Below are 12,965 nucleotides of genomic sequence, written 5' to 3'. Positions count from 1 at the left end.
GGAAAGCCCCCTTTTTAATGGTCAGACATCAGATGGTCGTGCCCCCAGCAGAGAATGCCCTGGGGACCCTGAAGGGAAAACCCAGCCATGGATCGCACCCCCAGGCACGGCTGGTACTGACCAAGGGCTCGTTGTGTTCCCCCACCCTCCATCCCTTAGGACCTGGCACAGTGTGTGAACGAGATCAAGAGAGACAATGAGACCCTGAAACAGATCACCAACTTTCAGCTCTCCATAGAGAAACTGGTGAGTCCCTGGGCCACAGCTACTGCCTTTGCTGCTTCCGTCGGTCTCTTCCTTTCTTTTTCCCTTCGTCCTTGTCTGTTTATTCCTTCCTTCATTCCTTCGTTCATTTTTCCTCTTTCATTTGTTTATTTCTCCATTTATTTCTTCCTGCATTAATTAATTAATTAATTCTTCCTCCACCATGGTTCATGTTCGCTCCTTTACCCATTTGTTCCTTTATTTGTTCATTCTTCCTCTTTCATTCATTCCTTTATTCAGGGCTTTGGAGCGGAGCCCGCAGCTGGAGCGCGGAGCAGCTCCCGAGCGATGGAGCTGCAGGTCTTGCCTGGAGCTGGAGCGGAGCCAGAGCACAGCTCCAAAGCCCTACCTTTATTCATTCTTCCTCTTTCAATCTTACGTTTGTTCGCTCCTGTATTTATTCATTCCTTTACTTGTTCGTTCCTTTTTCCTCTTTCTCTTCCTTTTGTTCGGTCCTTTGTTTGTTCCTTCAATCATTCTTCCTCTTTCTTTTTTTGTTCATTTTCTTTTATTCATTTGTTCTTTTTTTTCATTCGTTCACCTGTTGTTGGTTGGTTCTTTCATTCATTCGTTCCTTTTTCCTCTTTCATTCATTTTATTTGTTCTTTCATTCTTTTTCATTGTTTTACTTTTCCTTTCATTTTTTTGTTCATTTCTTTTCATTTGTGCGTTCTCTTTAATGAACTAATTATATCAAATGAGTGAAATTATTTTTTGAAATTATTTTTTCCCAGTCGACTGTATCACTTTTCTCCTCTCCCCTGGAATATGTACACCTCTACCCCAATATAACACGACATGATATAACACGAATTCGGATATAACATGGTAGAGCAGTGCTCAAGGGGGTGGGGGAAGCTGCGTGCTCTGGCGGATCAAAGCAAGTTTGATATAATGTGGATTTACCTATAACGCAATAAGATTTTTTTGGCTCCCGAGGACAGAGTTATATCGGGGTAGAGGTGTATATACAATACAGATCTGAGTGTGTGTTATACAGGGCTGGCTCCAGGCACCAGCACAGCAAACAGGTGCTTGGGGCGGCCGACGGAGAGAGGCAGCACGTCCGGCTCTTCGGCGGCAATTCGGTGGCGGGTCACTCAGTCCCTCTTGGAGGGAAGGACGTGTCGCCGAATTGCCGCCGAAGAACGAAGCGGCGGCAGTAGAGCTGCTGCTGATCGCGGCTAATTTTTTTTTTTCCTGCTGCTTGGGGCGGCAAAAATGCTGGAGCCAGCCCTGGTTTTATACACACTCAACAGCTTCCTGGCCGTTGTTAGAGCTGCCTCTGTCTAGACCAGCTTCTACTGGTTGCTGTGGTATTTCTAGAGCAGAAGGTTCCAGCATTATCGCTACCACCCTGTGTTCAGCTCCAGGAAGCTTGTGAAGCATAATATCTAATATGGCCTCCCATGGAGTGAACCCAGGACCAAGCACAGAGGTTTTCCCTCTTTAGCTATAAGAGTCACTCCATCATCCAGTAGCAGTCATAGACTCTTACCGTCTTTGGGCCAGCCGTTAGGGAGGTATATGGCATCTGTCCAGCCTGCTGGTTCCACACATCTCAGACTGAATTCCTGTAAGAGGGTTTGGTTTTCTGTCCCCTTTCTCCTCTTAGTCACAGTCCCTGGCTCAGTACGGGAGGCCGAAGATTGACGGGGAGCTAAAGGTCATCAGCTCTGAGAAACGCTCCAAGATGGACAGGTGAGCGCAGGCAGAGAGCTGAGCTGCGTGGCTTTGAGTGGCAGCAGTGCTGCCTAGTGGACAGAGCACTGGACTGGGATTCAGGAGACCTGGGTTCTACTATCACTGGCCTGCTAGGTGACCTTGGGCATGTCACTTAGCTGGGAATGGGGGCTGAATCGACACTGGAGGGCTTCCTCATGCATTACAGATATGATCAATAAACCCCCTAGGTCAGTGGTCCCCAACCTTTTTCGTCTGGTAGGCACCAGACAACAAGCCACGGAGGACTGTGGCGGTGGACGAGCATCCGCCGAAATTCTGCCAAGTGGCAATGTCAATAGACGTCACCGCCGAAATACTGCCGACAAACAGCGTCATCCAGAGGCGTCGCTACTGAAATGCCGCCGAAAATCGGCAGCATTTTGGCGGCGATGCCTCTGAATGACGCAGCTTGTCGGCGGCATTTCAGCGGATGCTCGTCCGCCGGCAAGTACGCGGGCGCACTTAGACGGCCCGGCGGGCACTGCGTCGGGAACCCCTGCCGTAGGTGATAGAAGGTTCGCCATCTTGATTTAAGGTCATACAAGTAGTTTACAAACTCTTTTACCTCCTTGGGCTGTGGGGCCAATGCCAGGGCTAATCCCATTGCTCTTAGGCTGCTGACTTTCACCAGAAGGGACCATAATGCATCTAATCACATAACAAGTGTCTGGGACAGCGGTTCCCGGGTTGGGGACCATGGCAACCATCTCTGCCACCGACAGAACCAACCCGGGGCTCCAGCGCGCAAGATGCTAGAGCTCTGGGCCCCCATCAGCAACCCATTTAAGCATATGCTGACCTTTAAGTCACAGCGACTGCTTAGAAGTCAGCACATGCTTCCAGCCTCTGTTCAGGACCCCACCCCTATTCAGGAAGGGCACTTAGGCATGTGTTTGAGTGGTGTTCTGAACTGGGGTGTTAGCACTAGCGTTTTCAAAGTATCATGTGTCCTGTTGTGTTTTATTGGCGAGGTTGGTTGGATTCTTCTCCATTTCAACAACAACAACAACAACAAAAGCTGCTCATTGAAAACGAATGTGGTGGTGGGGAAATGCACTGGCTGGACATAATGATTCCTATACAAATGAATATTTTTCAGAAATAATTTGTATCGACAATTTAAACTGAAAAAAAATAGGTTTGGGTTGGTTGGGTTTTTGGTCCACATTTTTTGGGGGGGGCAGGAGAGGGGGCAGGGAAATTTTGATAAACCCCAAATTGATTTTTGGGGGGGGGGGGCGAATTTCCTGCAAATAAAACAAAATAAAAATAATTTGTGGTCTTGAATTGCCTCCCTTCTGCCTATTTCAAGATCAAGCTCTGGGGCGGCTGGGGAATCTAGAGCAGATACGGTCCTTAGTAGTGTCATCCTGAGGTCCAGAGAATAGCAAAGGATGGAGAACGTCTCCCAGGAGCCTGGCCCTTAGAGATCAGCCAGTGTTTCAGTGCAGACTCTCACCGGAGGGGTTCTCCTATCCCGTAGCTAATGCACTTCCCTGAGAGGCAGTAGCTAGGTTGATGGAAGAATTGTCCCGTCAGCCTAGCACTGTCTGCACTGGGATTTAGATCAGCTTAACTGCCTCGCTCAGGGGTGTGGATGTTTCACTGGGTCGACTTCATTTTTGCATGTAGACCTGGATTAAGTGTATGGCCTCCCAGTGCATCCAGAGCAGGGCTAAAGTCTTGGGGCTCATATAAGCCGGATGTGCCTTCCTCCTGCCCCCGCCCATGGCCCATCTGTGGCTCATCTGTCCCGGGTTCCGTCTTCATCCCTCTCCGTGTCGGGGCCTGTTCCTTGCAGGTACGCCTTCCTCCTGGACCAAGCCCTGCTTATTTGCAAGCGGAAAGGGGACTCCTACGAGATGAGGGATTTCATCGACCTCCACACTTACCAGATTCGGGACGACTCCCTGGGAGAAAAGGACAAAAAGAAGGTAACGCTGTGGGAGTGTATGTGTGTGAGCCGGAGCCTCTCCCACCCTGCTAACACAACCTGTGTGCACTCTCTCCTGCACATCAATACACTGCCAGACTCACACAGAACAAGTGTTTCCCCCCAGTAGGGGGCAGTGACCACACACATACAGAGTCAGCACCATTTCCACACAATCCTTGGCCTAAGGCGTCTCCTTAGCTTGGCTGATCCCAATATTTGCCCCTGCACTAGCTCCTCTTCCGCCCGGCTCAGCCCTTTTCTGCTTCTGGGTTGGAGCTAATGAGACCTGCCAGTTCTGGCTGCCAGGGAGAATCAGCAAAATAACTCCCACTCCTAGTCCCTCTGCTCTAACCCTGGGCACTTTCCTCCCAACAGCCAGGAATAGAACCCAGGAGTCCTGGCTTCCATGCATACCCTGCTTTAACTACTGGTCGACGCTCCTTCCAAAAGCTGGGAGTAGAACCCTGGTAGTCCGACTCCTGCTTCCCTAGCTGTAATTACTAGACTTCGTTCCCCTCCCAAGGCTGGGAATAGACCCCAGGCATCCTGCCTCCTCACTCCCTTGCTCTAATTTCTAGTCCACACTGCCCCTGTCTGCTGCTGCTGCTGCTGCTGGGTGCTGGGGGGAGTGTGGTTTCACGTCTCTCTTTGAGTCCCCTTGTCTGATATGCAGTTACTGGGAAGGTGGTACCCCTGCCCCATGAGTTCCAGGGGGACTGTTAAACATCTGTGTGCTTATCTTTTCCAGTGGACTTACATGTTCCACCTGATCTGTAGTTACGGGACCCAGGCCTATGAGCTCTTCTTCAAGACACGAGAGCTGAAGAAGAAGTGGATGGAGCAGTTTGAAATGTCCATGTATGTTCCCCCCTCCCCCAACCCTCACTCCCATCCCTGTCTACTGATTCTCTGCAGATTCAGTGTCAAAAATCTGTCCCAGCCCTTCTCTGAAACTTCTCTGCCATGTCCTGCCCCCGGTGGTTATTGCTTGCTAGATTATTAGTGGTAAAGTGGCAGTGGCCAGAGGTTCTGATGAAGATCAGGGCCCTGTTGTGCCCGGTGCTGCATAGACACACAGTGAGAGATGGTCCCTGCCCCAGTTGAGATCAGGGTCCCCATTGTGCCGGGCACTGCACAGACACACAGTGAGAGACAGTCCCTGCCCCAGTTGAGATCAGGGTCCCATTGTGCAGGCGCTGCACAGACACATAGCGAGAGACGGTCCCTGTCCCAGTTGAGATCAGGGTCCCATTGTGCCAGGCGCTGCACAGACACACAGTGAGAGACGATCCCTGCCCCAGTTGAGATCAGGGTCCCATTGTGCCAGGCGCTGCACAGACACACAGCGAGAGACGGTCCCTGCCCCAGTTGAGATCAGGGCCCCGCTGTGCCGGGTGCTGCACAGACACATAGAATAAATCTACGTTCTGAGCTGCAGCTGTAATGTCCAGCCTGAGCAGACGTACCTGTTCTAGGTCTGTTCAAGCCATGCACTAAAAATGGGAGTGTAGCCGTGGGGGTGTGAATGGCAGGAGGGACTTTCACTAGCTGCCCTGAGTATGATCCTGTCCATGCCCATAGGCACGTCCTCAGGGTGGCCAGCTCCTCCTGTTCCTCACACCACCTCGGCTACACTGCTATTTTTAACACACCGGCTCCATCAGAACTAGGGGACAAAGTGCTCCTGGGTACTACCATAATATTCAGTGCCTAGCACAAAGGGGAGCTGGCCAGTGACTGGGATGCCTAGGTGCTACCGAAATACACCTAATAATAATAATAATAGTAATAATATGCATAACTTGGTCTGTCTCTCTCCCCTGATCCCTGTAGCTCCAATATCTACCCCGAAAACGCCACGTCCAATGGCCACGACTTCCACATGCACTCCTTCGAGGAGAATGCGTCCTGCAAATCCTGCCAGATGCTGCTCAGGTAGGAGCTGCCTGGATCCTAGTGCAACCAGCCTGGGACATGTACATCCCCTACACCAGCTGCTGGTCTGCACTACTGCTCCCGGCTAAGGCGTCTCCTGAGTTTGGCCAATCCCGTATTCGGGGTTAATTTGTGGGGCAGGGCTGAGCTGGGGATGGGGCATGGGAAAGTAGGGGTTACTAGAGCAGGGCAGAAGGGTCGAGGGGATGACTTCAAGCCCTGATTTACCATGGCAACTCTAACACACAGATGTTCTCTCTTTTGGCCGTGCGAATAGGGGCACGTTCTATCAGGGCTATCGCTGCAGCCGATGCAAAGCCCCGGCTCACAAGGAGTGTCTGGGCCGGGTATCCCCCTGCGGGAAGTCGAGCTCAGGTACGTGTCTGCGTCCAGCCCAGGTCAGCAGCGTTGGCGGGATGTACAACTCTGTCCCTGCCACCTGAGCCTGCCTGCGGCCAGCCCTCCTTACAGCAACCAGGAAACTAATCAGCTGATTCTCAGGGGGCCTTATCTGAAGGGTTGGGGGCAAGGGATTGTGGGATGCATCTAGGCCATGAAGTGCAATGCATTCTGGGATGCATCTGGTTCAAGTGTTGCAAGGGATTGTGAGATGCAGCATGGACAAAGTGGTGCAAGGGATTCTGGGACGCAGCTGGGGCATGGGATTGTGGGATGCAGTTGGGACAAAGTGGTGCAAGGAATTCTGAGATGCATCTAGGCCATGAGGTGCAAGGGATTCTGGCATGCAGCTGGACAAAGTTGTGTAAGGGATGCACAAAATGGTGCAAGGGATTGTGGGATGCATTTAAGCCATGAGGTGCAAGGGATTCTGGGATGCATCTGGGCCAAGTGTTGCAAGGGCTTGTGGGATGCAGCATGGACAAAGTGGTGCAAGAGATTCTGGGAGGCAGCTGCGGCATGGCGGCACAAAGGATTCTGGGATACATCTGAGGAGGGTGCAGTTGCAAGTGGCTGAATACAAAAGCAGAGGAAGGAAAGCGTTGGCCTACAGGCACTAGTTAACCCCTTCACTGCAGCTGCTGCTTTGTATCACCATCTGCGCTGCAGCCGAATGCCGCTGAGGTACCAGTGGGGTACAAAGGGGCAACACATGGGACAGGAGGTGAGTATTCTAACCCAGCCTCCCTGGCACATACTGGTCACCCACAAACAGAAATACAATTCCGCTTTAATTTAGTCTGAGAACTCTTAGGATGAGATTTCAGAACTATCAAGTAATCATTTCCCCTCTTTTCTGTTTAATCTAGATTATGGGTCTACGCTGAAAAAGGTAAACAAACCCCGAACTCAACCTTAAATCTCAACCTTAAAACGTTCTCATATGGGGGGTGGAGACTTTTATTGTCCTGGGCTCCATGGGAACAAAAACACATAGTAAGAGACTGGGTCTGTCTTTTTGTTCTGTGTCTGTACAGGGCCTAGCACAATGGAGTCCTGGGCTTGGGAGGGTGGGGTCTTACACCTACCGTAATACACCTAATAAATAAGAATAATAATAAAGTAGAAATGTTTAGAAGCTAAAGCATAGAGAGGGGAGGGGATTTGGTCAGGATCACACAAGTCAGAGTTGGAAATAGAAGGCAGGTCTCTTGATTCCCAGTCCAGTGCTCTCGCTATTGGGCAATACTGCCCCTTGAAGCACCAGAGACATTAAAACAAGGTTCCCTTCACCTCAGCTCATTCGCTGCCTGGCTCTCTCCTTATACTGTTTATCAGACAGACATTGCACCTAATTTCTCGCTCACTAGCGCCTTATTTTACACCAGTGATGCTTCAGTATAAGTGAGTGAAAAGCCAGGCCTTGTGGCTGATGGGAGAGAGCACATGGGAGATGTAATCCAGCCAGGGAGCCAGGCCCATAGAAGAAAATGAGGGCACGAGGCCACTGAACTACAACTCCCATGAGGCACTGGGGGAGTATATTGAAATTTTCAGGCATTGGGAGGTGGGGGTTGAAGAAAAATGGACATTTTTCTGCAGAAAGCTGACACTTTTCATGAAAAATGGTGTTTCTCAGAAAAAACCCTAAATGGAAAATTTGGGGGATCAGCCCTAGCCACAGCCTAAATGGCAGCATCAGGAGATCACAGACCCCTGCCCCATGATTAATTAGCAATAAGTGATGCGGGACAAGGGAGATCTTTACATACTGATGGTCTAGAGATTGGGTGCAAAGGAACTTGGTCCCAGTTTATGTTATGCTGGTACGGCCGTCACCAGGAAGGGGGATCAAACCTGGGACCTCTGGGTCTAAAACCTGACCTAGTAGCAGGCTCATCAGCCTCTGTCTATGGCTCAGCTGCCGTTAGAAGGGGATTAATTACCACATGGGGGGTTGTTATATTTGCCTTGCTGAGCCCTCCCCTAGTACCACACTGACCTAAGTCCCTCCTCAAGCCCCACCCTCTTACTACAGTTCTGCTCATAATGCTACACCCCCCGCTGATGTATAGCAGGGTCTGTGCCTGCTGAACTGCAGACAGATCTCACACAATCTCTTTATCTGAGCCAGGCTCCTTGTCTTCCCTCTGCAGAATAAATCCAACCGACACATGCAGGAGAGAAAGAAGAATGACCTTGGTAAGTCCTGTGGCAGGCACCTACTCTCATGCTTCAGGGCAGGCAGGGGACTCAGGAAGGAATTTCCTTTCTTGTAATCAGCAGTCCTGATTAGGCCAGGTGTGATGGAGACCCCTCTTGATGACTCCAGGTACTGCATCCTGGAGAGAGATGAGGGTCTGTTCTGGGTCTAATGCCTCAGTAAAAGATCCCCTTTTAAGTTCTGCTAGGTCTGCTGTACTACAAGGAACTGGAATGCGATAACCTCATCCCTCTTAAATGTGGTGCATCATGGGTGATGCAGTCTGGCTGGGGAGCCTGCCCCATAGAGGAGAACATGTGGTAACTGAGCTACCATTCCCACAGGCTGGACACCGGACTAGAGGGATCCCTGAGCTGTGCTGGGATGCTGAGCTCCAGTTAAATTCAGGGCACGTGCAGGAAAGCCCCACTGGCTCATGGGAGCTCTGGGTTGATGAGAGTTCAGGAGACAATAAGCCCTTAACATACACCATCCTGCATGCAGAATCCCCGTCCTGGAGGGGCAGATGGGGCCTGCCCTGGGGCTGTCTCTCTATCCCCCCTGTAGAACACAGGGAGGATTTTCTGTCCCCCTCGCACCAGGAAGATGTGACCGTCCATGTGTGTCCACGTAGCGGATGGGAGGATCACTGGGCACAGATGCTGCCGGGTGGCAGGCACTGGCTGCAGGGAGATACATCGGATTGCCCTGTGACCGGTTCCTTGCCAATGCCCTTGTTTCCTTAGGGCTGCCCAAAATGGAGGTCTGCCAGGAGTATTACGGTCTGCCCCCGCCACCCGTGGCATTTGGCCCGTCGCTGCGACTCAGCATGGGGGACATTGTGGAGCTGACGAAAGCCGAGGTGGAGCAGCTCTGGTGGGAGGTAGGTATCTCCGCAGCCATCCACCCATCACTCCATGTGCCCTGATGGAGACACACTGACTAGAACAGTGGTTCCTGAACGTTCAATCCCACTGATTCCCACCACCCTATAACTGCATCACTAGACCCACTGCTGGAGGGTGAACCAAATACAGCATCTTCCACGTGGCATGACCTTGTATGCACAAGGTCATGCTGCACAGAGGACATCATTTTTTGGAGCAGGTTCCAGACACGTTTAGATTTGGTTTGGCTACTCACTTGGACTTGCAACCCAATCCGCTGATGGTGCGACCCCACTTGGGGTCACCACCCATAGTTTGGGAACTGCTGGACTAGAGGAATTGCACGTAAATTTGGTCAGCGGGGACTTGAAGCCGGGATTTCTGGTTCCAAAACCACAGGGCTCTGCCCCATGAGGACATCCCATTTTGATGGCTGGTCCATCCAGAGGCTAGCAGTCTGACGACTGTTATGTTCATGGCATGCAAACCAAGAAACTAGATAAACCTAGAATACTCTTGCCGGAAGGTTGCAATGTAACACAACTTTATTGCTTTGAATCCAGAATGATAACACATAAGAACCCCAAAACAGAGAGAGACAAAACAGGCTTCTCCCTGAGAAATAACTCACCCCACCTCAGGGCCGCCCAGAGGATTCAGGGGGCCTGGGGCAAAGCGGGGGAGCGGACATAAAAAAAGGCGCTTGTACTCACCGGGCGGCGCATAGAGTCTGCGGCAGCGGCAGGTCCTTCACTTGCTCCGCGTCTTCGGCAGCACTGAAGGACCCACCGCCGAAGTGCTGCTGAAGATCTAGAGCGAGTGAAGGGCCTGCCGCTGAAGTGCCGCTGAAGACTCAGACAGCCGCCGGGTGAGTAAAAATTAAAAAGGCGCCTCTAGCCAGGGAAGGGATTCTCAGCCAGGGCTTGCGGGGCCCCTGTGGGGCCCGGGACCTGGGGCCAATTGCCCCACTTGCCTCCCCTTCTGGGTGGCCCTGCCCCACCTTACTCTAGGCTGGCTGGCTGCAATCTAACTATTGCTAGGCCCACATCTCAGAGCTTCCTACAGAGCTCCCTGCCCACAAACAGGACTAGGAACACGCCCCTACCTGCCGAGCATTTAAAGGGATAGCGTACGGTTGCAATACAGTTTTCAAGATGCCGCAAGTTAGTGCAGCTGGCTAATGGAGCTCACTTTAGCTCAAGTGGGAGGGGTCTGTTTGTCAGTGTGGACATTCCAGCAGTCAAGCCCTGCTGATGACTGTAGCTGAGATCATTATAGAGCTCATGGTGGGGAAGGATGTCTTTAAAATTAGCTGTCAAAGAGGAGAGCAGCATAAATCAATTAGTGCTTTAGCCTCTTGTTGGTCAGGAGGCCGGGCAGTATCAGGCACCGAATGATGAAATAGACCTGATCCAGGCCGCTTCTGAAAGTGGCTCAGTTGCTGAGCCTGGTACTCAACTCTCCTGATGAGGCCAAGAGGGAGGTCTTGGCCTCATCAGGAGATAGGTATAACAAGGAGAAAGGTATAACAAGTGGGGTCCCGCAGGGGTCTGTTTTGGGACCGGTTCTGTTCAATATCTTCATCAACGATTTAGATGTTGGCATAGAAAGTACGCTTATTAAGTTTGCGGACGATACCAAACTGGGAGGGATTGCAACTGCTTTGGAGGACAGGGTCAAAATTCAAAATGATCTGGACAAATTGGAGAAATGGTCTGAGGTAAACAGGATGAAGTTCAATAAAGATAAATGCAAAGTGCTCCACCTAGGAAGGAACAATCAGTTTCACACATACAGAATGGGAAGAGACTGTCTAGGAAGGAGTATGGCAGAAAGAGATCTAGGGGTCATAGTGGACCACAAGCTTAATATGAGTGAACAGTGTGATACTGTTGCAAAAAAAGCAAACATGATTCTGGGATGCATTAACAGGTGTGTTGTAAACAAGACACGAGAAGTCATTCTTCCGCTTTACTCTGCGCTGGTTAGGCCTCAACTGGAGTATTGTGTCCAGTTCTGGGCACCGCATTTCAAGAAAGATGTGGAGAAATTGGAGAGGGTCCAGAGAAGAGCAACAAGAATGATTAAAGGTCTTGAGAACATGACCTATGAAGGAAGGCTGAAGGAATTGGGTTTGTTTAGTTTGGAAAAGAGAAGACTGAGAGGGGACCTGATAGCAGTTTTCAGGTATCTAAAAGGGTGTCATCAGGAGGAGGGAGAAAACTTGTTCACCTTAGCCTCCAATGGTAGAACAAGAAGCAATGGACTTAAACTGCAGCAAGGGAGATTTAGGTTGGACATTAGGAAAAAGTTCCTAACTGTCAGGGTAGTTAAACACTGGAATAGGTTGCCTAGGGAAGTTGTGGAATCTCCATCGCTGGAGATATGTAAGAGTAGGTTAGATAAATGTCTATCAGGGATGGTCTAGACAGTATTTGGTCCTGCCATGATGGCAGGGGACTGGACTCGATGACCTCTCGAGGTCCCTTCCAGTCCTAGAGTCTATGAGTCTATGAGACTCCTCCTAGTTGTGATGCCAGGCAGTGACGACCAGAGAGAACCATAGGGTCTTCCCCGTCCAGCAGCTCTGGTGTCCAACCTGCTCTCAGTGTCTCTGTGTTTATACCTCGGGCTTTAGCAGCAATAAGTAGCCCCCTTTGGCAGGGTGACCCACGCCTTGTCTTCTCCCAGTTAATTCCCAGAGCCCTGATCTCAGTCAGGGTCTGTGCAGCCCCTGGCATGATGGGGCTCTGATCTCAGTCAGGGTCTGTTCAGTGGCCAGCACAATGGGGGCTCTGATCTCGGTGCGGGTCTGATCAGAGATGCTGAGTACTAGGCAGGGTTTGATCCAGAACCCACTGGAACCCATGGAGAAGACTCCCATTGACTTCAGTGGGGGCTGGCTCAGGCCTTCAGGCTAGAGCTGGTTGTAAAAGGGGATTTTTCCCGTGCATATTATGGTTGGGGAATGTAGACTTGGTGCCTTGTGGGAGTTGTAGTTTGGTTGCCTCATGCTCCCGTTTCTTTCCCAAAGGCCAGGCTTCTTGGTCAGACTACATCTCCCATGATGCACCACAGTCTGCCCTCATGGTGAGGGGAGATGGTTGCATCATGGGAGGCCCTGATCACGGTGCATCCTGGGAGAAGTAGTTTGGCTGGGGAGTCCGACCCAAAGCGAATGGGGTCACAAGAAAACCAAACTACAATTCCCAAGAAACACCACGTCGGGATAGCCGAATTGAAATATATCTGCTCTTGTCTTAAACATCCAGCCTACAATAGTCCCTCTGCAAACCAGGCCAAGAGCAGCCACCTCGGCCTCTTCCCTGATAGCTCTTTATGATAGATCTGACGTGCATTGGCTTCCGCTTTGCAGGGCAGAAACACATCCACGAACGAGATCGGCTGGTTCCCATGCCAAAAAGTCAAACCGTATGTGTGTGTGAGTAGCGACTCCTTTCACATTTGCTCAATTAGCTGTTCAATGCTGGATGTTTTTGTAGGGTCTCTAAATTCCTTAGACAAGTTTCGGTGGGTTGTATCTGCTCTGGGGACAAAGGGCAGATGTCAGTCTGCAATCCAGGATGCTTAGCAGCAGAAGAAAGGGTGGGTTTTG

General features: G+C 50.9%; 2 protein-coding genes across 2 annotated transcripts in view; both read left to right on the top strand.

Moving 5' to 3' along the window:
- LOC115643426 (adhesion G protein-coupled receptor E1-like) overlaps positions 1–12,965 on the top strand; it is a 138,875-nt gene that overhangs the window by 83,598 nt on the left and 42,312 nt on the right. The window lies entirely within an intron of this gene.
- Positions 1–12,965, top strand: part of LOC115643439 (proto-oncogene vav-like) — a 59,690-nt gene that overhangs the window by 42,190 nt on the left and 4,535 nt on the right. Inside the window, exons 12-21 of the mRNA XM_030547472.1 lie at positions 160–246; positions 1,880–1,965; positions 3,791–3,923; positions 4,674–4,783; positions 5,759–5,860; positions 6,138–6,235; positions 7,129–7,151; positions 8,416–8,461; positions 9,209–9,345; positions 12,726–12,791. Of these exons, the coding sequence (XP_030403332.1) occupies positions 160–246; positions 1,880–1,965; positions 3,791–3,923; positions 4,674–4,783; positions 5,759–5,860; positions 6,138–6,235; positions 7,129–7,151; positions 8,416–8,461; positions 9,209–9,345; positions 12,726–12,791 (888 nt within the window). The remainder of the gene's footprint in view (positions 1–159; positions 247–1,879; positions 1,966–3,790; positions 3,924–4,673; positions 4,784–5,758; positions 5,861–6,137; positions 6,236–7,128; positions 7,152–8,415; positions 8,462–9,208; positions 9,346–12,725; positions 12,792–12,965) is intronic.

This window comes from Gopherus evgoodei, unplaced genomic scaffold, assembly GCF_007399415.2.
Source record: "Gopherus evgoodei ecotype Sinaloan lineage unplaced genomic scaffold, rGopEvg1_v1.p scaffold_59_arrow_ctg1, whole genome shotgun sequence".
NCBI lineage: Eukaryota > Metazoa > Chordata > Testudines > Testudinidae > Gopherus > Gopherus evgoodei.
This window is presented reverse-complemented; position numbering and strand designations above follow the sequence as displayed.